Raw genomic sequence first — 22888 nt, 5'->3', positions numbered from 1 at the left:
TTTCCATCCATGTGGTGGAATAAATTTTGTTACATGCACCGAGGTATGTGCCTATGTGTGCCACCAGTAGAAACAAAAAACCTAGATATAATATATATTTTTAAAAAGTTACCATAGGAATAATTACTCCAGCCAGGACAGGTTAGGCGTTTTAGAACTCAGCTTTAATTTAATTCTTTGAGTATTAAGAGAAATAAAAATTATGAAATGTATAGACTAGTCAAAACACTAAAATAACACTTTGAAAGAATAAAATTACAGAGAATATATGTGCATTGCAAGAAGTACCAAAGGTAACAACAATACAAGTATGTGTTGGGAGGTGAGTGTGACACAGAGTGTGTGTGTGTGAGAGAGAGAGAGAGAGAGAGAGAGAGTGTGAGCTGGCTGCTGGGGAAATCTGAGAAACAGTGCACTATCTCTTTAAGAAAGGCATTCAGACACCTCACTATTCAGACCATGGCAGCTCCAAGTCCTCCTGAGCCAGGCTGTCCCCTCTCCCCTGCTCTGTGGAGATGGGGGGCAAAGGGGAGGGGGACACTCTGAAATCAGCTCCCCCCCTCCCCCCCTCCGCTCAGCACAGCCAGCAGGAGGGTCCCGGGAGCAGTTGCAGGATGGAGCCATGTGGGGAGAAGGGCACCTAAACACATGCTGTGGGCTGTGTGTGATCTGCTATCAGCTGGGCGGCACTTAAATCTCTGCTGCATGGCTGCCCAAGCATGCAGTTTACAAGGAACACAGGTTGCTTCCCCCGGTTGACTCATAGGCGCTGACTTTGTGGGTCCTCCGGGGCTGGAGCACCCATGGGGAAAAATTGGTGGCTGTTCAGCACCCACCAGCAGCTCTCCACCCAGCTCACCTCCACCTCTGCCTCCTTCCCTGAGCGCGCTGCCTGCCATTTTTTCCCCCTGCGCTTGCGTCACGAAACAGCTGTTTCGTGTGGCTGAGAGGGAGGGGGGGAGGAAGGGGAACGCGGCGCGCTTGGGGAAGAGACAGGGTGGAGTTGGGGTGAGGACTTTGGGAAAGGGGTTGGCATGGAGGCCGGGAAAGGGTGGGGTCAGGACAGGGCCGGGGTGGAGGGGGCGCGAGCACCCACCCGTGCTGACTACCATAATTTCACTGCATCCAAATAGAGATTCAGCCAGTTCTCATCCATGTTCCAATCTCCTCAGACTGTTTTGTTAATTTTCTTTATAAACAATTGGGTAAAAGGCACGTATTTATCTGTTGCTACTAAGATTTTGAATAAAAGCTTGTCTACACTAGGTTTCTTAGGCATGTTTAACTCCATCAGTGTTAGATACATTGGGAGCCTTGTGTAGATAAACTGCTAGTTTTGTTTTAAGCAGTGTCTGTCATGGTACTTAAAACACTGTTGGCCTGCTTATGTTAGGAATCATAATTTTACTAACCCTGATGGACCTGAAATAGTAAACATTTCGTGAGTTTTCAACTGTAGACAAGATTAAGTGGACAAGGATAAAGTAGATGAGGGAGATGTTTCAGCATCTTTGTCCTGATTTCCTTAACCAGAATGACAATGTAAATTGAAATATTTAACAGTCCACAAAAAAAATCAGCAATATGCAAACTCATATGCCTTATCAGAATATTGTTGCATAGATTTGTATAGGGTTGCAAAGTTCCAGGCCTGTTGAATCTATTTCAACAGCGGGACAATATTTTAAATTATTTTTGGTCTGTTTGTGTCAAGAGTGTTTTACAAGTTCACTACTTTCTTCAGATCAGAAGAATTTGTATACATTGCTGGACAGTATTATAGCAGTTAAATCATTACCAACTTGGTTAATGTTTCTAAACTAATCTTTTATTTCTAAAGATACCATACTGAATGGATTCTTTCTAATAATAATAACTAATAGTAGTTGTGGGCAATAGTAGCAAGAGTATGAACTGAGCCCCCTGCTGGCCATCTCTCACCAACCCTTGCAGAGTATAACGGCTGATCTCTAGACATTGTAGTCAGTTACTTTGGTCAGTGCAGCAATTCCCCTGGGGGCTCTAGTGCCACCTGGGCTGTTACTCTAGCTCTCTTCCATGCTCCAATGACACTCATCAGGTATCCTTTTCAACCTGCCTTCCGGTCAACTTAGTTCAGATTTCTACATTTGAGGCCTTTGCTGTAGTGCTTTGGTGCCTCATTTGTTGTTGGGTAGCCTTAAGGTTACTTGGCACATCAACCCTTTGATTTTTGGTGCTTGAACCGACTTCAGGTACATGAGATCTCTGAGGTGGGTGTGATGACAGCAATGGTGTGATCCCAGGGATGCTGCAGGCATTTGAGTTCCCCTGAAGGCCTGGAAGAAGCTTGAAAACTTCTTATGCTGGAGAGTACTTGAAGGCTGAGATTGCACTGTATTGTCGTAAGCCGGCCTCTCACCTGTATAGCCTTTTCTTCAAGGGCGAACAGAGAGTCTGTTAGTAAAGCCAGCTTTCAGTGACTGCTTTTAATAGAGATCAGCAACACCATGCACTGGGTGTTTAGCCTCAAGGCCACCACAAGCTGAAGGGTCCTACATTCTCTTTTAATAAGCAAAGTCCAAAGGGTTTTTGAAAGGCTTCAAAAAGTTTTGCTGGTTTGCCACTAACCATTACTCTGCCAGATCTTTTATTCTATGGCCCTTGGTCATGTGTGTCCTGAGTGTTTGTTTTGAGGCTACAAGATCAAGGGTTGGATTTTTTGTTTTGTTTTGAAAACTTTTCAGATTACACCCTTTTCCCCATTCCTATTCCTTGGTGTTAAGACTTGGTGCTGCAGGAAATCCAGTTGCTCTAGACAAAGAGCCATCAAATAATGTCAGTGGATAAGAAGATAGCGTTGTGATGCTGGCAAACCAGATTGGATCATGGTCTTAGGCCAGTTCACTTGTTTGTTAGTATAGATCAAAAGTGAGTGTTAGATTTAAGAGTATATTCAGGCTGATTTACTTGCTATTAGGATAGATCAAAGTAAGTGCTGAATGTATAAGCAGGACTGGCTATAGGCACCAACAAACCAAGCACGTGCTTTGGCGGCATTCCGGTTGGTTTAGGTGTGTGGGTTTTTTGTTTTGTTTTTTGTTTGTTTGTTTTTGCTTCAGCAGTTGCGCTCTCAGAGTTTTTTGTTTTTTGTTTTTTTTTTTACTTGGGGTGGGAAAAAACCTAGAGCCGGCCCTGTGTATAAGTGTATATTTAGATGTTTAAACGTCCTGAAAACTAATGGGCCATTACTTGCATTGTTCTCACTTACCAATTCCTGTTATAATATAGCAGCAAACATTTACATTTGTGTAAAACCCTGTAACTAAATTACCCACCAAAGAAATCTTGTGAAATGCTAATGAAGGACTTAAGGACTTAGAAAATGCTGCTTTCAAAGCAACTGATCATTGTGTGAGATATTTGAGGTCAAGGACTCAGTATAAGCAAAAGAAAATGCCACATGGTTAAAGAGACTGTCAGTTTGTTTTCTGTGAGAAGAAGATAGAGGATCTGTCTTTGAATTCATATTTATATCTCTGGACTGTTTGGATTCTAAAAGGGCAGAATAACTGAACAAGAGGATGCAGATCCCCATAGTTATTCTGGGGAGCCCTGAAAGACTTTTAGGAAACTGGCAGTCTATTACATCACTGCCACCATTTGGAGTTGCAAACTCTGATTTACCGGTTGTTCTATTTTACCTGCTTTAACCTCTCAATAACTTTCTTTTTTTTTTCCCCTTAGCTAATAACCTATACTTAGTTTACTATAGAATTGGCTGCCAGCGTTGCCTTTGGTATAAGGTCTGGAGTACCAGTTGATCTGGGGTGAGTGACTGGTCTATTGGGACTGGGAGAAAACTGATGTGTGTTTTTTGGTTTTAATATCCTTTTATCACAAGGTTGTTTGGGTGTCAGGGTAGACTGGAGAGGCTAAGGGGGCTGTCTGTGACTCCATGGCAAGACTGGTATAATGATCCATGAGTTCACATTTGTTACTGGCTTGGTGAAATCTAATTATAGAACATACCACCAGTTTGGGGTGTCTGCCATTGTTTTCTGAAAGTCTGCCCTGAGATAGGCACTCACAGTGCAGAGCCACTCCAGACAGCATGACAATCGGTTTCTTCCAGATACTTCCTGATGAACAAAAGATGAGGGTATTGACTCATCCTGAATCCGTAACTGATCCATGAAAAAGTCAAAGATGATTGCTCAGGGAGCAAGTGTATCTCTGCCTCTTCTAGAAGAGTACTCATTATATGCTCTAGACCTGTAGATGTGTACATACATGTACCTAGAGCTGCAGTTCCTTACATCCATGTAGAGATACTTACAGTGGTTGGAAAATATTTTCTATTTGTAATAAGGAAACAGCACTACTAGTTTGTTTTGCCTTTTGGGATCTGGTCCACTCTACATGTTTTTACAAAATACTTGGTAGCAGTCATGGCCTATGTATGCAAGCTGAGTGTGTCCCTTTTTTGGACAATTAGCTGATCAAAGACACCACTGAAATATGTCATAAGGTCAGTTTGTCACACTGGTGTATTGAAATCACTAAAGTTCATAGTAAACTACTTAAAGGGCCAACTTTTCCTCAGCGCACAATTGGAGAATATATGAGCCCTACTAAACACTGATCTCAATGCAAAACCTTCCTGTCCCAGGATAGGATCAAAGACATTTTTCTTCAAGTGATTGCTCATGTCCATTCAATAGGTGTGTGTGCTCGCACCCCTGGAATGGTGCCTCTATGGCACGGTGTAAGGGGTGTGGCGCGCTCTCCCGACCCCTCAGTTCCTTCTTGCCGCCAGTGAAGGTGCATCGGAACTGCTCTGCTCCAGCTTGTGCAGCTTTCCTCTTGAACTCTTGTTCATTCATAGTTAGTAGTAACTGTAGTTCAAGTAGTTTAGATTAGTGTTAGTTTAGTTTAGCGTACCTGTGTTGGGCCATGCCCCGTGCCCCAGGCTTTAAGTTGTGCGACACTTGCAGGCGGCTGATGCCAGTGAGTGATCCACACATGGACTGTTTACGCAGTCTGGGGGAAACCCATCTCAGTGATCGCTGCAAGATTTGCAGATCCGTCAAGCCTTGGACCAAGAAGGAAAGAGACATTCGGCTTCGAGGCATTTTAATGTAGTCGGCGTTGACCCCAGCTCTGGTGCGCTGCTCCGAGTCAGCACCAAGTACCGCAGTGTCGGTACGTGGCAATCCTTTGGTGCCTTCCACCAGTCGGCACCGCTCCCCGTCCGCGGGGCACACCAAAAAGGCTAAGAAGAGGTCTTCTCCGCCGAGACACCGGAGCAAGACCAGGGGAGAGACTAGACCCATATTGGGCAGTTCTTTATCCGTGTCAGCCTCCAGACCTTTGACTCAGGTTGAGCAGAACAGCCTGGCCCACTTGGCGCTGATCTCCCCGAATGTCCCGGTGCCGTCTCTTCCGATACCAGGGGCACCACCGCCGTTGGCTCCCCGGTCCAGAGACAAGCCACCACTTGGATCTCCACCTACTCGGTACCGTTCACGGTGTAGGGAATGTTCCCGATGTGGTTCACCACTCAACAACTGCCCCGTGCGCAGTCCATGCTGGTCTCCATCATCCCCCACCAGGTTGTTTGGTTGGGTTCCGCCTGGCAGGGGTTCCAGGCACTGCTCTGCCTCAAGGGACCGTAGACCTCATGAGGGGAGTGGGCCCCGTCGAGACCGGGACAGACGGCACTGAAGGTCCTCATCTCCGAGAGGATACCGTAGCCCATCGAGATACGGGCATCGACGCTGTTCCCGTTCTTCGTCTCGCTCCAGGACCCCGCCGCGCCACCCCTTCCGCAGTCCTGGGCGTCGATCGCTGGCACCTTGCCATCGCAGATCCACCTGTCGGAGCTGATTGCGGAACAGCTGCTACTGGTGGTACTCCCGCTTCTCCACTCCAGGATCACGGTCTCATGATCGGCACCGTTCCCGACATCACCACTCCTCCCAATCCCAGGACAGCGGCCGGTTGTATGCCAGCCCAAACTCCCTTCGTAGTCCTCAGTCGATGGGACAGGCTAGTCGGTCTGAACAGCCTGTTCCGCTGGTGCCACAGCAAGTGCAGTGACACCGGGCTCCTTGGCTGGCACCGTGGTACCAATGGGCCCTGTGGGCCCCGATGCAGCCCCCGGTGGTGGCTTGTTTGGTGGCCGGAGCCCTTGGCAAGACTGGCCTCCCAGAAAGGAGTCAATGGGGCGTTCATCTCTGGTTCAGCGCCCGGAGGGCAACCAAGTGGTTGGACCTCCAGTATCAGTGGGTACGCAGAGTACCTCATTGCCCTAATTGCTCCCCGATGAAGCAATTAGGGCCCCTCCTCCACCTGTTCCGCAGGAGGACTCTAAGGCCCACCAGGAATTTTGAAAAGGGGGGCATCGAGCCTCAGCCTTCAAGCCGAGGAGGTGGAGGAACCCTCAGACTCTCTTCAGCGTCCTCTCAGCCTCGGCACCAGGCAGGAGTGCCACGAAGGGGTGGCAAAAATTTCAAATGCCTTGTGCCAAACCCTGGCTTCGTTGCCCCCCCATCTTTAAGAGGGCGGAACGCAAGTACTTTGTGCCCACCAAGAGGCATAAATACCTGTACAGCCACCCTAACTCCTTGGTGGTCAAGCTGGTCAACCACAGGGAGAGGCAGGGCCAACCAGCCCCTACTCTGAAAAATAAAGACTCAAGGAGGCTGGACTTATTCGGGAGAAAGGTTTATTTGTCCTCAAGCTTCCAGTTAAGGGTGGCAAACCATCAGGCCCTCCTGGGACGGTATGAGTTCAGTTTGTGGTGCTCTCTGCCCAAATTTGAGGACTCCCTCCAGTAGCGTGACAAGAAGGAGTTCAAGGCTCTGGTAGAGGAGGGTACAGCGGCTGCCAGGGCGACCTTGCAGGCAGCGTCGGATGGCACAGATACGGCTGCAAGGTCTGTGGCCTCCATGGTGTCCAGGAGGAGGGCTTCGTGGCTTCTGCTGTCGGGGCTATCCAGCGAGGCACAGAATTCCTTGCAGGACCTTCCGTTCGATGGCAAGGCCCTGTTTGCGGAACAGAGGGGCGTGAAATTGCACGGCTTGAAAGATTTCTGCACACCACTTAAGACACTTGGGCTCTTTGTCCTGGCTCTGGCCAGGACCAAGTTTAAGCCTCAGCAGGCTCCCACCCAGGCCACCCACTCTAAATATGAGCCCCCTTATAAAAAGTGATGGGACTGTAAAACACCCGTGGAGGCAGTCCCTGTCTGCCCCCCAGCCTGGGCCTTCCCAGGGCAAAAAAGTAGGGAAAGGTCAGTTTTGACGGGACGCCTGGGGGCAACTTACCAGTTCATACCAGGGATCCACCCGCAATAAAGCTTCCCTTCTCCAACCAGTTGTGTGCTTTTCTCCCAGAGAGGTTGCAGTTGACCTCGGACTGTTGGGTCCTTAACACCATCTCCCAGGGCTACACCCTCCAGTTTACCTCTGCCTCGCCCAAACACCCTCCATCGCCATCACTCCTGGGGGACCCCTCTCACGAGGCCCTGCTCAAGCAGGAGGTGGGGAGGCTCCTTGGCCTAGGAGCGGTGGAAGTAGTACCAGCATAGTTCAGACATGAGTACTACTCCCGCTATTTTCTTATCCCGAAGGCCAAAGGGGGGGGTGCTCAGGCCCATCTTGGACCTGCATGGCCTGAACCAGTACATGGTAGAGCTCAAGTTTTGCTTGGTCTCTCTGGCCTCCATCATCCCCTCCCTGTATCCCGGGGACTGGTACGCTGTCCTCGATCTACAGGACACGTTCTTCCACATTCATATATTCGAGGGACACAGGCGTTTCCTCCATTTCATGGTTGGGCAGGAACACTACCAATTTACGGTCCTCCCATTTGGCCAGTCCCAGGATATTCACAAAGTGCATGTCTGTGGTGGTGGCCTACCTCAGATGTCATGGGGTTCAGATCTTCCCCTATCTCAACAACTGGCTGGTCAAGGGCAGCTCCACGTCTCAGGTGTGGGATCACGTTGCGCCCCTCCTGTCCACGTGTGCCACCCTGGGCCTGTTGGTAAACGACACCAAGTCCACGTTAATCCCAGTGCAGCGCATAGAGTTTATCAGGGCAGTCCTGGACGCAACATCGGCCAGGGCCTCCCTCCCACTGGACAGATTCGAGACCCTGAAAGGGCTCATCGACACAGTCACAAAGTTCCCTGTGACCACAGCCAGAGCATGCCTCCAGCTCCTCGGTCACATGTTGGCGTGCACATGTGGTTTGCCACGCCAGGCTCAGGATGAGGCCTCTCCAGCTCTGATTGGCCTCAGTGGTTTTCCCAGTCCAGAGACAGGATGGACAAAGTCCTCCCTGTACCCGAACTGGTGATAACCTCCCTGCAATGGTGGTCCTCCCCAGGGAACATGCTCCACAGGGTCCTGTTCAGGGGCAGGCCCCCCTCGGTGGAGCTGATGTCTGACGCGTGGGACCTGGGGTGCGGAGTCCATGTGGGGAACGTTCAGACCCAAGGTCTGTGGTCCGTGCAGGACCTTGCCCTGCATATAAATGTCGAGGAGCTCAGGGTGGTCTGGCTGGCATGCGTGGCCTTCCGCTCACTCCTAGAGGGCAGAGTGGTCAAGGTTCTCACGGACAATACAGCCTCAATGTTTTACATCAGCAGGCAAGGGGCGGGGTCCACTCCTGTGCCAGGAAGCCCTCAGGCTGTGGGACTTCTGTATAGCCCATGACATTTGCCTACAAGCCCGCCACTTACTAGGTGCCCGGAACTCGCGGGCGGATCGTCTGAGCCGAGACTTCTCCTCTCAGCATGAATGGTCACTACACCCAGAGGTGGTGCACAGGATTTTCCAAGAGTGGGGAACTCCCCAGGTGGACCTATTCGCAACTCAGCAGAACTGCCAGTGTCCCCGTTTCTGCTCCATGGGTTGGACGTGGGCGCCATCTCCAATGCCTTCCTCCTATCCTGGTCGAGCCACCTTCCCTATGCCTTCCCCCCGATCCCGCTGATCAGCAAGGTCTTGGAGAAGATAAAAACGGACAGGGCCCGGGTCCTTCTGATTGCCCCGGCCTGGCCAAGACAACATTAGTATGGGACTCTCACAAGCCTGGAAGTCGCCCTGCCGTGGCCATTGCAGTCCCACCCAGACCTGCTCTCCCAGCACCAGGGCCATCTCCTCCACCCCAACCTAGTGGCACTCCATCTCACGGCATGGCTGTTCAGTGGTTAGGCCAGGAGGAAAAGACATGTTCAGAAGGGGTTCAGCGCATCCTTCTGGAAAGCAGACGGCCCTCCACGTGCCGGGCCTACCTGGCGAAGTCTCAATTTTCCCAGCAGGCAGCCGATCAGGGCATTTCGCCTGTGGCTGTTCCTATCCAACTCGTTTTAGACTACCTCCTTCACCTTAGAGCCCAAGGCCTAGCACCCTCATCCATCACGGTGCAGTTGGTTGCCATATCAGCCTTCCACCAGCCAGTGCAGAGGCACACGGTATTCTCCTATGCTATGACTGGCCAATTCCTTAAGGGATTGGATCGTCTCTTCCCATACGTCAGGTCCCACTGGGGGCCTAAACTTTATGCTGGCCCGGTTGATGGGTCCCCCATTTGAGCTGCTAGCTATGTGCTTCTGGTCACACCTCATGTGGAAGGCAGCCTTTCTGGTGGCAATCAAGTCAGCTAGACGAGTCTCGGAGCTCAGAGCCCTGACCTCCGAGCCCCCGTACAGGGTGTTCCATAAGAATAAGGTCCAGCTCTGACCACATCCTTCGTTCCTCCCCAAGGTGGTCTCCACCTACCACATGGGTCAGTACATCTTCCTGCTGGTGCTCTGTGTGAGACGGGCTCTGGCCTTTTATCTGGAGCGGACTAAGCCGTTCGGGAAGTCCTCGCAGCTGTTCATCACCTCGGCTGAACACATGAGAGGTCGCCTGATCTCCCCTCAGTGGCTCTCCAACTGGATCGCCTTGTGTATTCATACATGTTACGACCTGGCATGAGTCCCCCTGCCTCCGATCATGAAGGCACACTCAACTAGGGCGCAGGCCTCGTCGGCTTCCTTTTTAGCCCATGTTCCCATTCAGGACATTTGTAGGGATGCCACATAGTCTTCAGTACACACATTCACCTCACATTATGCGATTGTCTCCCAAACCAGGGAGGATGCTGGGTTCGGCAGGGCTGTACTCCGTCCTGAGTGTCTGTGAACTCCTACCCACCTCTAACAGATATAGCTTGGAATCACCTATTGTGGAATGCACTAGAGCAATCACTCGAAGAAGAAAAGACAGTTACCTTTTCCATAACTGTTTTTCAAGATATGTTGCTTGTGTCCATTCCACATCCCGCCAACTTCTGTTGGAGTTGTCTGGCAAGAAGGAACTGAGGGTGGGGGGAGCACACAGTGCCCCTTATATCACACCATAGAGGCACCACACCAGAGGTTGCTAGGGGTATTGTTAAGGGAAAAACTTCCAGCACCAGTGCACGTGGGGAGCACGCACGCCTATTGTGGAATGGACACCAGCAACACACCTTTTCCGTAACAGGTGTTCTTCAAGATGACTGTCTTTTTCTGCCAAACTGATATGCAAGAAACAGCTAATGACAACTAGAACAATGCTATGCATGTTGGGACTGATGGCCGCAAATTAATTTTTTAAAACCTATGGCACATCGCTACACAAGGCAACCTCGTTTGACCCTGAGATCCCAGTGGAAGCAAGAAATTTGGGTTCTTATATCACATGCAGTTAACAGATGACAATCAACTCAATCTGCATTTGGGAATAGACTTCCATATTTCTCTTGTCCAAACTGTAGCAACCACAAATGTATCAGGGAAAGGGAGCCTGTGTATCAGAGGCTCCACATCAAAGGACTTGGTGTATTCAGGAAAAACAATTACACAATGTTTTGGACAGGAGGGTAGTCCTGGATGCATTCAGAGCTTTCAGATGACTATTATCCCCAAAGGTGGTGTGGTTGAGAAGTCCTATTGGGCCACTGTTTATATAAAACAGGGACATGCTAGATCCCCTCTGGGTCAGAAAGCCTTGCTTATATAGGAGTGGTTGCAGGTTTAGGAGTTTTTTCAATAAATTCTTCCAGTGAACATTCCGGAATAGAAAGCTACTTGTCTTCGTACAGCACTGAGAAGAAGCTCCATTAGCAAGATATCCACTGTAGAAGTAGGCTCTTGTAGTTGTCTTGGAGCCCAGGAACAACACAGGTTTGCTAATCCTAACAGTCCCGTACTGGCCCAGTCAGCTAGGGTTCTAAATGCCATGGTAGGTGGCCAAAGCCAGTTCCATCAGGCTGAGAATCTGGACTCAGATCTTCATACTGATTGGGATACCCTGCTCTGTCCCATCCCAAGAGACCTTCCTTAACAGCCTGGCTCCTGACAGGATAAGGAGCTTGTAGCCGTGGTGATCTTCAAGAATATACTTTGTTTCTGATGTTTTTTGGAAATCATCTACCAGAAGGACCTACACTTCCAATTGGAAGAGTTTGTAATGTGTCTCAAATTAAAACCAAAAACCCTTTTAGGTTTACTTTAAAACTTTGAGGCCTGATTCTCCTTATACCAGCTTTACACTAATACAACTTGATTTCAGTGGAGTCACCTGATTTACACCAATGTGAATGAAATAAGTTAGTTCATTGGTATATTAATAAACCTTAAGGAACAGCATATTTTACTGAGTTTGTGGAGGAGGAATTGGTTTTAAAATAAGTTCTGAATATTTGAAAGTACAGGCATGAGCATGAACAGTTTTTTTTAAATATGGAGATATATACCTATCTCATAGAACTGGAAGGGACCTTTAAAGGTCAAGTCCAGCCTCCTTCCTTCACTAGCAGGGCCAAGTACCATCTGTGACGATGCGGTTCTGGCGGGACCCAACTGAGAGTGCCAATTCAGGACCAATTGCTTAAACAGGGAAGTTACAGCCCTAGGCTGGGGTTTTTCCACCTCTAAGGCAAACCAAACCAGCCAGACAAAGAGGACTTTGATTTCACCCCACTGGCTAACCACAAGTCACACAAGCAATTTCCTTAGACTCTCCAGTCTCCCAGTATCACCACCAGTCCCACTCGTCCTGGGGATGAATGGTTATGAAAACCAATACCCCAATAAAAGAAAATGGTTCTCTCGATCCCAAAGAATCAAGCCCCAGACCCAGGTCAATATACACATTAGATCTTACCCACAAATCACGCTGTTGCCAGTCCTCTAGAATCTAAAATCTAAAGGTTTATTCATAAAGGGGAAAAAGGTAGAGATGAGGGCTAGAATTGGCTAAATGGAATCAATTACGTACAGTAATGGCAAAGTTCTTAGTTCAGGCTTGTAGCAGTGATGGAATAAACTGCAGGTTCAAATCAAGTCTCTGGAGTACATCCCCTGCTGGGGTGGGTCATCAGTCCTTTGTTCAGAGCTTTAGTTTCTGTCAAAGTCCCTCCAGAGGTAAGAAGCAGGATTGAAGACAAGATGGAGATGAGGCATCAGGCTTATATAGGCTTTTCAGCAAAATGGAGTCTGGAGTCACATGGGCAAGTCCCTGCATACTTTGCTGAGTTACAAGGCGTATCTGCCTTCTCTCCATGGGTCAATTGTGTAGTTGATGGTCCTTAATGGGCCATCAAGCAGGCTAGGCCGAGCTAACACCAACTTGTCTGGGGTGTCATCCAGAAGCATAGCACAAGTTTGAAATGCAGACAGGATTGAGCCAATATTCATAACTTCAACTACAAAATGACACATGCATACTGACAGCATAATCATAACCAGCAACCCATAACCTGATCTAAGACACCTTATATGACCCCCTTTACATAAGATTTGGTGCTACTACAGGACCTTGGTTGCAGCCATGTTCTGTATGGTCCCAGATTATATCAATAATGTCACACCATCCCTGACAGATTTTTGCCCCAGATCCCTAAATGGCCCCCTCAAGGATTGAACTCACAACCCTGGGTTTAGCAGGCCACTGCTCAAGCCACTGAGCTATCCCTCCCCGCAAAGTTTAAAGTTCCAAAGAGAAGCATTCAAAAGTCAGTAAATCTCATGTTAAAGTTGTTCCAGGAAGGAGATTTTTGCTATAGATGTATTGTTTTCTGTTCCTCTTCTACTTGTTAAATGTAAACCTTATCATAATCCAGTTAATGTATTCCTTTAAAATATACATGCTTTGGAATATGACAGAGTTAGTAGTGCCGGGACAATCGTAAATCTTAGAATTACCTGTTTTTATGTTTGTTTGATCTGACAACCTTATCTTTGCACTTAATTCTAGAGTTTTGCACTTAATACTAAAAGTGAGCTCTTCAGAGTTGACCAGAGCCCCAACAAAGAGAGGCAAATATTCCTAGTCTTGTTTTGTGGTGAATGTGGAAGAGTAATTTTAATATGAACACAATTAGTTGTTCCTTTTCTCATGTATATGGAAACAGCTCTAGTTTCTATTTTTTGTTCACCTTTTGCATGCACACACAATAATTAACATTTCTCAAAAGGCTGGCTTTTTGTTTATAAGGTAGTGAACTGTCTGTCATAGGTGTGACAAGAGGAGTTAAGTAATACCTTTTATTGAATCAACCTCTGTTGGTGAGAGAGACAAGTTCTTCTGTGTGTCTCGAAAGCTTTCCTGTCTCACCAACAGAAGTTGGTCCAATAAAAGATATTACCTCATCCACTTTGTTTCTCTAATATCCTGCCACTGACATGGCTACAACTGCACTATCATATGTGTATCATATATGCCTTAAGGAGCTGAAAGTTTGGAAGTGTGGTCATGGATGCTGAATTTGATCTGTTGGATCAGCTTCACCTTGTGGGCTTCTGCAGGTTTCACCTTTTAAATTGAAAAGCTTTTCAAAATCAGTACATAGTTGTTTAGTTTTACCAGTAGCCTCCTGTAGAGTAGATTCCACTGAAACGTTCAAGAATGACAACTTGACAGATAACCAGTAATGTAGGCATTGCATTTTCAAATACATTCTAGGGTTAATGTGTGAGAATGTGAATGAGTATTCTAGAATTTCAGTTCCATTGTTAATAAAGAAGGAAATATCTGGTCATGGCACTACTTAGGATGGCATGACGGGTCTTGCACCATCTCTATAGGGTTGTAGTTCTTGTAATAAATGGAGTATTGACCAAGAACATAAGGACCATAATTCATTATAATGTAGTATGTGACCTCCAAATGATTGCTGCTGTTTCATTTATAACTTTGTGTCTTAATTAAAATGTTTCTATAATGGTTTCTTGTTCAAAAAGGGTGGGTACAAAGGCACGTCAATTAAAATGAGTGATGATTTGAAAACAGGAAATTATCCAAATTTCATTTAATATGAATTCAAAGTTAGAGACCTAACCTTTTTATGGATTAAAATAAAATCCTGTTAAGTCTGAGGACTTTTTCCATCTGTAGTTTTTTAATAAGTATGTTCGCCTGTTTCATAGAGTGTTGGGTTTTTTTAGGCTTAAACAAGTCCTATTTAAATTGTGTATCATAACAGAATATTTTTCAAATTCCTTTATCACATTACTATCAGGGAGTGGAGCAGTTTGCTATCTGAATTTTTGATAGATTCTAAGCAAAGTGCATAAACTCAGAAGATACCAATTAGCTAATACAGCTCAGATAAAATTGCATAATTGACTTTTGTCAGATGTTTATTATCTTACCTATCCTTGAGGGGACAAGACAATCTATGTTCTAAATTTCTATAATCAAAGACAAAGTTTGATCATGGACAGAAAGGACTGCTGCTTTGGATCTGCATGTATTTACTGTTTGTTTGTTAGCTCATCTGCTGAGTTTTGCTGATTAAAATAGTGTTGATCGCTGCTTTTCCCATTAACTGTAAGACAGTAGCTGTCTTGTCTAGTGCAGGAAAATTCAGGATAAACTTAAGAGGTAACACATTTTACACACACTTAAGGTAGGAGCTAGATCTGTATTTTTGTTTTATGCTAATAGACTGTTAAGATTTTGGTCCAAAGTAGACAGTTCTTGTACTTTGTACAACTGGATTAAAAATGTAGGAAATCAGTACTGCTGCAGATGAGCCAAGTTAATTCTGGCTACTATACCAAATATAAGCTTTAAATTCAAATTTGCTACATATAAAACATGAGAATTTCTTCTTGGAAATTTCAAGATGTATTACGGTAGTTCAACAAAACAGGGAGTTCCTGTAATTGGTTTCCTGTTATGTACAGGTTGTGGAAAAACTGAATTCAGACTCAAGAGTTGCTGACAGGGCTACTTCATTTCCATGAGAACATTGTACATTTGTTTAGTTGCTGATGAAGGGAAATTGAAATGAAACATCATCTAAAGGTTAGCTACCTTCACTTTCTATGACCCTTACTTTTTTGTATGCATAGTTGGGGTCAATAATATCCTTACATAGGCCTATTTAATAGAAGTATTTATGGATACTGGAAGCCTCATTTTCTCTTTGCCCTGCTCTCTTCCCTGACATCTGAGAAGGACCCCCTTTATGACAATGTGAGAGGGGCAGTATCAGTGTGAAGCCCAGCTGCTGAAGAGAAAATCTTCAATGCTCGTGGGGGGAAAAGAAAGCAATACCAGAAGTCCTAATTAGCCAGTGATGATTGTGTATGGAAGGGTTCACACACACAAAGCTGCAGTCTTGTTGGGGAGACTGACACAATCCCCATCCAACAGATACTTTTTACCCCATAGATGTTCACAAAGCGGTCCTTCAAAATGATGTGAGGAGTATTGAGACTAGCCTCCCTGGAGATGTTCTAGGTGAAAAAATGGCTCTCCTTCTACTCCAATAGAGCCATATCTGCTGGTGGAGGATTGGGAGGGAAGTTGGGAAATCAGTATCTGATTTCACTGCCTCTCCACATTATAGCAGAGGGTGGTAACTGTTGCTGAAAGAAACTGGAAGATCTGAATCCTTAAGTACATACATACTATTCTTACAGAAAAATAACTGACCAAGTATTATTATTTTATCATTGCTTATTATTGGTTAATATAATAATAAAAGCATCCTGATTGGTTATATCACAGTGTTTTAATATCATGTGTTGCAAAGCGCCACAGGAGACACATTAAAGAGCCACTTGCAGCTCAGGAGTCTGTCTCAGTATCACTACCTTAGACAAACTTTTAAGAAACTTTCCACTCTAACGGATTAAGGCACGTCACATGCACCAGATCAGTGTGCCTCTCCAGCTGCCAGAGAATTGTCTCATGCTACTAGCCCTGAACATATTGTCAGAGGAAGGACCGTAGGGGACCTATTGGACCTCAGGAGATGGATCTTGAGCCAGATGATCAAACCTCATCTGATGAGAATATTTGGGTTTCCTCTGCCGCCACCTCCATCAGAAGATGTGATTCAATTCCATGAGCTGGTAGAGAGAATGGCCTCCACACTGAAAATTCTATCTGTGTCAGTGGAAGAGGTATCTCATTCCATATCTGACTTTTTGGGGTGTCCTTCCAAGGGTAAAATCACTCTCCCTGTACAGAAGGGGGTACAAACACAGCTGGTTGTAGTACAGTGCCTAGCACACAGGGGTCCTGGTCTGATAGGTGTTGTGATGTAACTACTGATGGTACGGTGCTACTACTACTCTACTAGTATGTGGCTGAATCCTGCCTCTGGACAAGTTATCTCCAAAAAAGGCCAATGGTCTCTACCAGTTGAGGGTTTTTCCTGTTTCATATACACCTTGTTCCTAATGCACTAGCTGCCACTGCTGTTGTCCAGAGAATAAGAGGAGGGATGGGCTCATTTCACCCCGTTGAACAGGAAGTTAAAAAGCTAGATGCCCAGGGAAGAAAGATCTTTTCTTCAGCTTCATTGGGCATTAAAGTATATAATTAGTTAGCTGTAGTGTCCAGATACCAGTACTGTCTGTGGAAGAAGATGTCTATATTTGATAAATCCATACCTGAGGAGCAAAAGAAACTGGTCAAAGCTTTGGTTTCTGAGGACTGGTTAGTAGCCAGACATGCATTAAGAGCTTCCTTTGGCTCCTCGGATGCAGCTTGTAGGATAGCTTCAGCTATCACCTTGAGGTGCCATTCATGGATCTGATCATCTGGTCTGCCTCCTGAAGCAAGAACCCGAGTGGAAGGCCTTCCATTTGAAGATGATGAATTCCTTAGTGTTAGAGCTGATATGCAAAAACCAGAGGGTACTAGAGCTATGGCTATAAGCCCTTAAGATCTCTGTCACTTAGAAGATTTGGCGTTCCTATTTGCAGATCCCCAAGACAGCCTATTTTCTTAGTTTTCAGCCTATTTTGCTCCCAAAAGATTAAATCAGCAACAGCCGAAAAGAAAAATTTACATGTCTCCCCCAAAAGGGGAACTGGCTACGTCCTCACCTTCTTAGCAGAGATATTTGAGAGCCTCAAACCAGCTATGAGTCATTTACCTACTGCCTAGCTCCCCTCCTCCCTTTAGAAAGCCAACTTCTCCACTCCTTCAACTTCTGGTGAGTGCCATCATTGCAGACACAGAGGGATTCAGGAAGTCATTCAGAGGGGTTTCTTCATTCAATTCGACATCCACTTCCTCCCAATCCCTCCTTCAGGGATCCCTGTCACCAGTACCTGCTAAGAACAGAAGTCTGCTCACTATTGGAGGCAGGCGCTATAGAAGAAGTCCCCCTTCCCCCCCCCCCCCCCCCCCCGAAAAAAAAATGGAACAGGGATTCTATTCCATATTTCTGAGGATGAAGGTCTTCTACCCATTCTAGATCTGTGAAAGCTCACTTCAGCAACCTGGTAATTCATGGACATTGGAACCCCTGGAAAAAGAATATGCATATGAACATATTAGAATTGAGAGCAGTTTGGCGTTCTCTCAACTTCTTTCTCCCACATCTGCAAGACAAAGTGATACAAGTGGGTCAGATAATATGACAGCAATGTTCTATGTCAGCAAACGAGGAGCTCATTCTAGACAGCTGTTCAAGGAAGCTGGGGAATTGTGGAACTGGTGCATTCATCATGACATTTATCCCATAGAGCAAGTCAGCAGCCTGTGGATCTTTTGAGCAGGAATAGAAGACAGCAGCACAAATAGTCACTTGAAGAATTCAGTAGTAATGAAATATTCTCTTTGGGAGTATCCACAGATAGATCTGTTTGCAATGAAATGCAATTCAAAATGTCCAAAGTTTTGTTTTAGAGCAGAAGCAGACATTCTATAAGTGTTGTAAGTAAGACCACAAGAAGTAATTCTTCTGCTCTACTCCATGCTGATTAGGCCTCAGCTGGAGCATTGTGTCCAGTTCTGGGCGCCACATTTCAGGAAAGATGTGGACAAATTGGAGACAGTCCAGCGAAAAGCAACAAAAATAGGTTATGTTTTCTAGACCTTTACTCATGAGGGAAGATTGAAAAAATTGGGTTTGTTTAGTCTGGAGAAGAGAAGACTGAGAAGGGACTTGAAAACTGTTACAAGGAGGAGGGAGAAAAATTGTTCTTCCTAACCTCTGGAGATAGGACAAAAAGCAATTGGCTTAAATTGCAGCAAGGGAGGTTTAGGTTGGACATTAGGAGAAACTTCCTGTCAGGGTAGTTAAGCACTGGAATAAATTGCCTGGAGAGGTTGTGGAATCTCCATCATTGGCGATTTTTAAGAGCAGGTTAGACACAAATCTGTCAGGAATGGTCTAGATAATACTTAGTCCTGCCATGAGTGCAGGGTACTGAACTTGATGACCTCTTGATCTTTTCCAGTCCTATGATTCTACGATTCTGTCCATATCAGATGCATTTCTGTTCTAGTGGGGAATAGATTTTCTCTATGGTGTTCCCTATCTGTACTCATTCAAAGTATTATAAAGAAAATAAGAACAAGGTCAGAATATTTTGACTTCCCCAGCTTGGGCAAGACAGAAATGGCTTACAGACCATCATCTATCCAAAATAGTTTTTGTCTCTCAGTAACCACAGATTTCCTGACCAATTTGAGTGGTTGGATTTACTTCCCAGAACCACACTCTTGATAGCATGGACCATGGGACCTTGAAACATCCCATTTTATTTGAATTCAACAGATTTTACTAAATTCCAGTAATAATCAACCTGCGGCTGCTATGACCACAAATGGAAAAAGTTTTCTATTTGGGCAAATAATATTAAGAGATCCAGCATCAGCCTCCTCTATTCAGTCTCTTCTAGAGTATCTGCTTCATTTTAAGCCATTAGGAGTCTCTATATCATTCATTAAATTACACATAGGTATTTCTGTGCACCAGGTACTAACTGATAAGACTGTATTTACCCATGGCACAGCTGAGAGATTCATGGAAGAATTAATGAACGTTTTATCATCCAGTCAAAGAACTTACACTAAGAAGGGATCTTAACAAGACGGCTTGAGTTAAATTGAAAGAGGGTCTATTCACTGCTGTAAAAAAATTTCAGCTATTTTCCTAAGGAAAGGTTCATTTTCAGGTGTTGGTATAACCATTAAAACATGTTGATTTGCAAATAAATATAGCCTTTACACTAAATTTGGTAAGTTTTATTAGCTAAGAAGATGCACTTTATTTTTGCAAACGTATTTAAACAATTACAGACGCTTCCCGACTTACGCAAGGCATTCCATTCTGGAATACCTTGTGTAAGTCGAAAACGTATACCCAACCATTATTCGCAAAACCCCCCCCCCCCTCAGATTTCTAGCTTACTAAACTTTTTTCATAAGTGCGGATTTGCGTAAATTGGGTTTGCGTAACGCGGGGGGCATCTGTATGTAGCTTTAACATACATTTATTCAGTATCCTCATTTTTACATTTTGTTATGTTTGAAAATCGTGAATATTTCTTACGATGCGATTTTGTACTTCGACTTTGTCAAGCTGCATTTGAGTGGGAATTGGAAATTGTGTTAAATGTGAAGGGAATTAAGGTCTTAAGGTTTGGAAAAGGTTGAGAACCACCACATTATGAAAAGTAAAGGGAATAACTTCTAACATTAAAGTTCAAAAGTGGTGTGTTTCAAGATATTTAGAAATATGTTAGAGTGTGAATTGTGGAGTTTGTGGGGACTGTGTTGGTTTAGCTTGGGGAGACCAAATAGATGTGAAGAAAATAGAACAGCATTTTATAAAGGGAACATTTTTTAAATGTTTCCTCTGCAAAAATTAATGGTTTACTTTAACACATGTATAGAAGATTCTGTTGTCCTCTGAAGAGTTATTGTGCCCAAATTTGGAAACTAAATTGTCTCATGAAAATATAAACAGTAATTTTAGTTCTGTAGTAAGTTTAGTAGTCATCTATTGTTGAGCCAGTGTGCAAGGACTGTTTTATAGCTTTACGTTGGTCTACATTTTAGATGCACAAAGCAGTGTGATAACTGAAAAGGGGAGTAGGTATTGAATTGGCTACGGTTAGCATTTGCAAATAGTCTATCTAGAGTAAATAAATACTGTTCTGGCTTCTGCTCACCTTGATTTGCCGATTATTGATCTTAAGGTATTTTCTGATTTATGTCCCTGCGTATGCAGTACTAAGAATTTTCTTGCATTGAGTTTGGTAACATTGGCCTTAACTGTTGATTGAGCCAAGACTTCTCATTTCATTTTTTTTCAGTTTGGAGTTAGACCAGTAGTTGAAACAAAAAGACTACACAAATAAAGTGGAAAGACTTAAATCTGTTAGCCAAACAAGTTATATTTTTCTATTAATCAGATTTTTCTGTTCCTTTTTTCTGAGCAATGAGCTCCAGGAAACTTTGTGCCAGCAACACTACACTAGTGTTAAATTTTAAAAAAATGTTAATCCATTTATAGTTTACTGTGCTTAAATATATGCAAGATAGTCCATTTACATACCTGTAAAAAGACTAAATTGATACAGACGTGTATGTGTAAGTGCAGCTAAATCAAACTGCAACTTGCTGATTTTCATATTCACCTTTTTTGAACATTGTGATGAATGGTAACCAGAAAATTAAAATAAGATGAATACTTTTAATGTTGTTTGGAACTAGTAAAGCAAAAAAAACCAAAATTACTATTAGGTAGATCAGTGATACTCAGACTGAGGCTCAAGAGCCACAAATGGCTCTTGAATGTGTCTCCTGTGGCTCTTTGCAGCACATGGTATTAAAACACCGTGTGATTTAATTATTAACTAATCTAAGATACTAACCAGTCAAGATGCTTTTACCGTGTTATTAATCCAATTGTAGTTGATAAAATAATACTTGGTCAGTCATTTGCTGTGAGAATAATATACTATACACTAAATATTTCCCCTGTCACACTGTTTTTAAATATAAATATATAGTACTATAGTAAATGAAACAGTGAATTCACATTACTGTGGCTCTTTTGGGTAATGTTGATCGCTAATTTAGCTCCTGAGGTCTCAGTATCACTGAGAGAGATGAATGAAGGTGGTCCAGTTCAGATTGCTATTATATTCCGTTGTTTAATTGTTATATAGAACACCTTTTAAGTATGCTTGGTACATTATGAAAATAACTGTCTATGCCACTTAGTGCTCTAAAATCTAAATATCGCAAATATAATTGATAGGCAAAGGGGGATTGTAGGGGATGGAAGAGAGAGATTAATGGTTTTAGCCATTTTACCGAATATTATAGAGGGAGATGTGACAAAATTTGGCACGGGCCTGAATTTGAGGAAAGAAGAATGTGAAAAGCGAGTTTGAGTGACCAAGAGGACTGTGGACTGGTTAGTAGTGATGGAAAAGAGGGAAAGGGTAGGTAGTGCAGAAGGAAAGAGGAGTTCAGTGTTTGACAAGTTTGTTTTGAGAACATGGTGTTGAGACATCCATGAGGAAATATCAGAAAGACAGGAAGATAGATGAGTCTGGAAAGAATGGGAGAGATTGGGTTGGAGAGAGAGATTTAAGTAACCAACACAGAGATAGTAACACACCATGGGAGTATATTAGGTCATTCAGGGAGTGTGTGTAGAGGAAAAAGAAGAGAGGATGAAGGACAGACTTTTGGGGAACAACAACAGAGGTTGAGGGTCAGGGAGAAAGAATGCAGCACTGAAGGAGTACCTTGCAAGGTGTGGGAAGTTAGGAAGGTGGGGATATAGTAATACAAAAGCCCAAGGAAAAGAGGGTCTTCAGTGTAGCATACAAAATGTGCATATGAAAGAGTGGCCATGACTTGGCAAGGAGTTCATTTGTGACTACTGGGTTAATTGTTTGCAGTGTTTTTGTAGCTGTGTTTGTCCCATCATACTAGAGAGACAAGGCAGGTGAGGCAATATTTTTTTATTAGACCCAGGGCTTTGGAGCGGAGCCCGGAGCTGGAGCGCGGAGCAGTGGAGCTGCAGGTTTTTGCCTGGAGCTGGAGCAGAGTCTGAGCACAGCTCCAAAGCCCTGATTAGACCAACTTCTGTAGGTGAAAGAGACAAGCTTTCAAGTTACAAAGAGCTCTTCTGAAGGACAGCTGAAGGACACCTACCGTGTCTCTCTATTGGGTTAATTGTAAACTGAGTGGTTAGGAAATAAGCTGGGCTGGAGCAGATCAAGAAAGCAGTTGTTGTATAATTGTTTTAATAAGTTGTGCTTCATAGTTTTGGTTAAACTATAAGGTCTTTTTATTAATCTTTAGGGGGAAAGGAACAATGGCTTTGATGTCCTCTATCATAACATGAAACATGGACATCTATCAACAAAAGATCTAGCAGATTTTATAAGAGAAAGGTAAGTATTTACCTTACTATTCCTGAATTTTAGCACACCTGTGTGTGTTTACTTTTGAAAGTTTGATTACGTAATGTGATGGTATGTATATATTTTTTATGGCTTTCACAGGCTCTGCTATATTTTTCACCCCTTTCAAGGTTCTTTAGGCATACTCTGTTTGCTTACAAATGCATGTTGTCTCTTGCGCTT

The 22888-nt window shown here is 44.4% G+C and overlaps 1 protein-coding gene and 1 long non-coding RNA gene across 5 annotated transcripts in view; one reads left to right on the top strand and one right to left on the bottom strand.

The window, feature by feature from the left end:
* Window positions 1-22888, top strand: part of FCHO2 (FCH and mu domain containing endocytic adaptor 2) — a 220784-nt gene that overhangs the window by 7423 nt on the left and 190473 nt on the right. For 3 of the 4 annotated variants that reach the window (XM_045020805.1, XM_045020802.1, XM_045020806.1), the window contains exon 2: window positions 22605-22696. In XM_045020805.1, coding sequence (XP_044876740.1) covers window positions 22605-22696 — 92 coding nt within the window. Of the gene's footprint in view, window positions 1-15214; window positions 15336-22604; window positions 22697-22888 lie in introns of all 4 variants that reach the window. The other variant, XM_045020803.1, reaches the window with a different exon arrangement.
* Window positions 6682-13987, bottom strand: LOC123372596. The gene is made up of 3 exons (XR_006580361.1): window positions 13890-13987; window positions 7906-8025; window positions 6682-7028 (listed from the first exon to the last, which is right to left on the bottom strand). It is a non-coding gene; the product is annotated as an uncharacterized LOC123372596 (long non-coding RNA).

Source organism: Mauremys mutica, chromosome 6 (assembly GCF_020497125.1).
Source record: "Mauremys mutica isolate MM-2020 ecotype Southern chromosome 6, ASM2049712v1, whole genome shotgun sequence".
NCBI lineage: Eukaryota > Metazoa > Chordata > Testudines > Geoemydidae > Mauremys > Mauremys mutica.
Note: the sequence above shows the minus strand (reverse complement) of the source record. Positions and strands in the feature narration are given on the sequence as shown.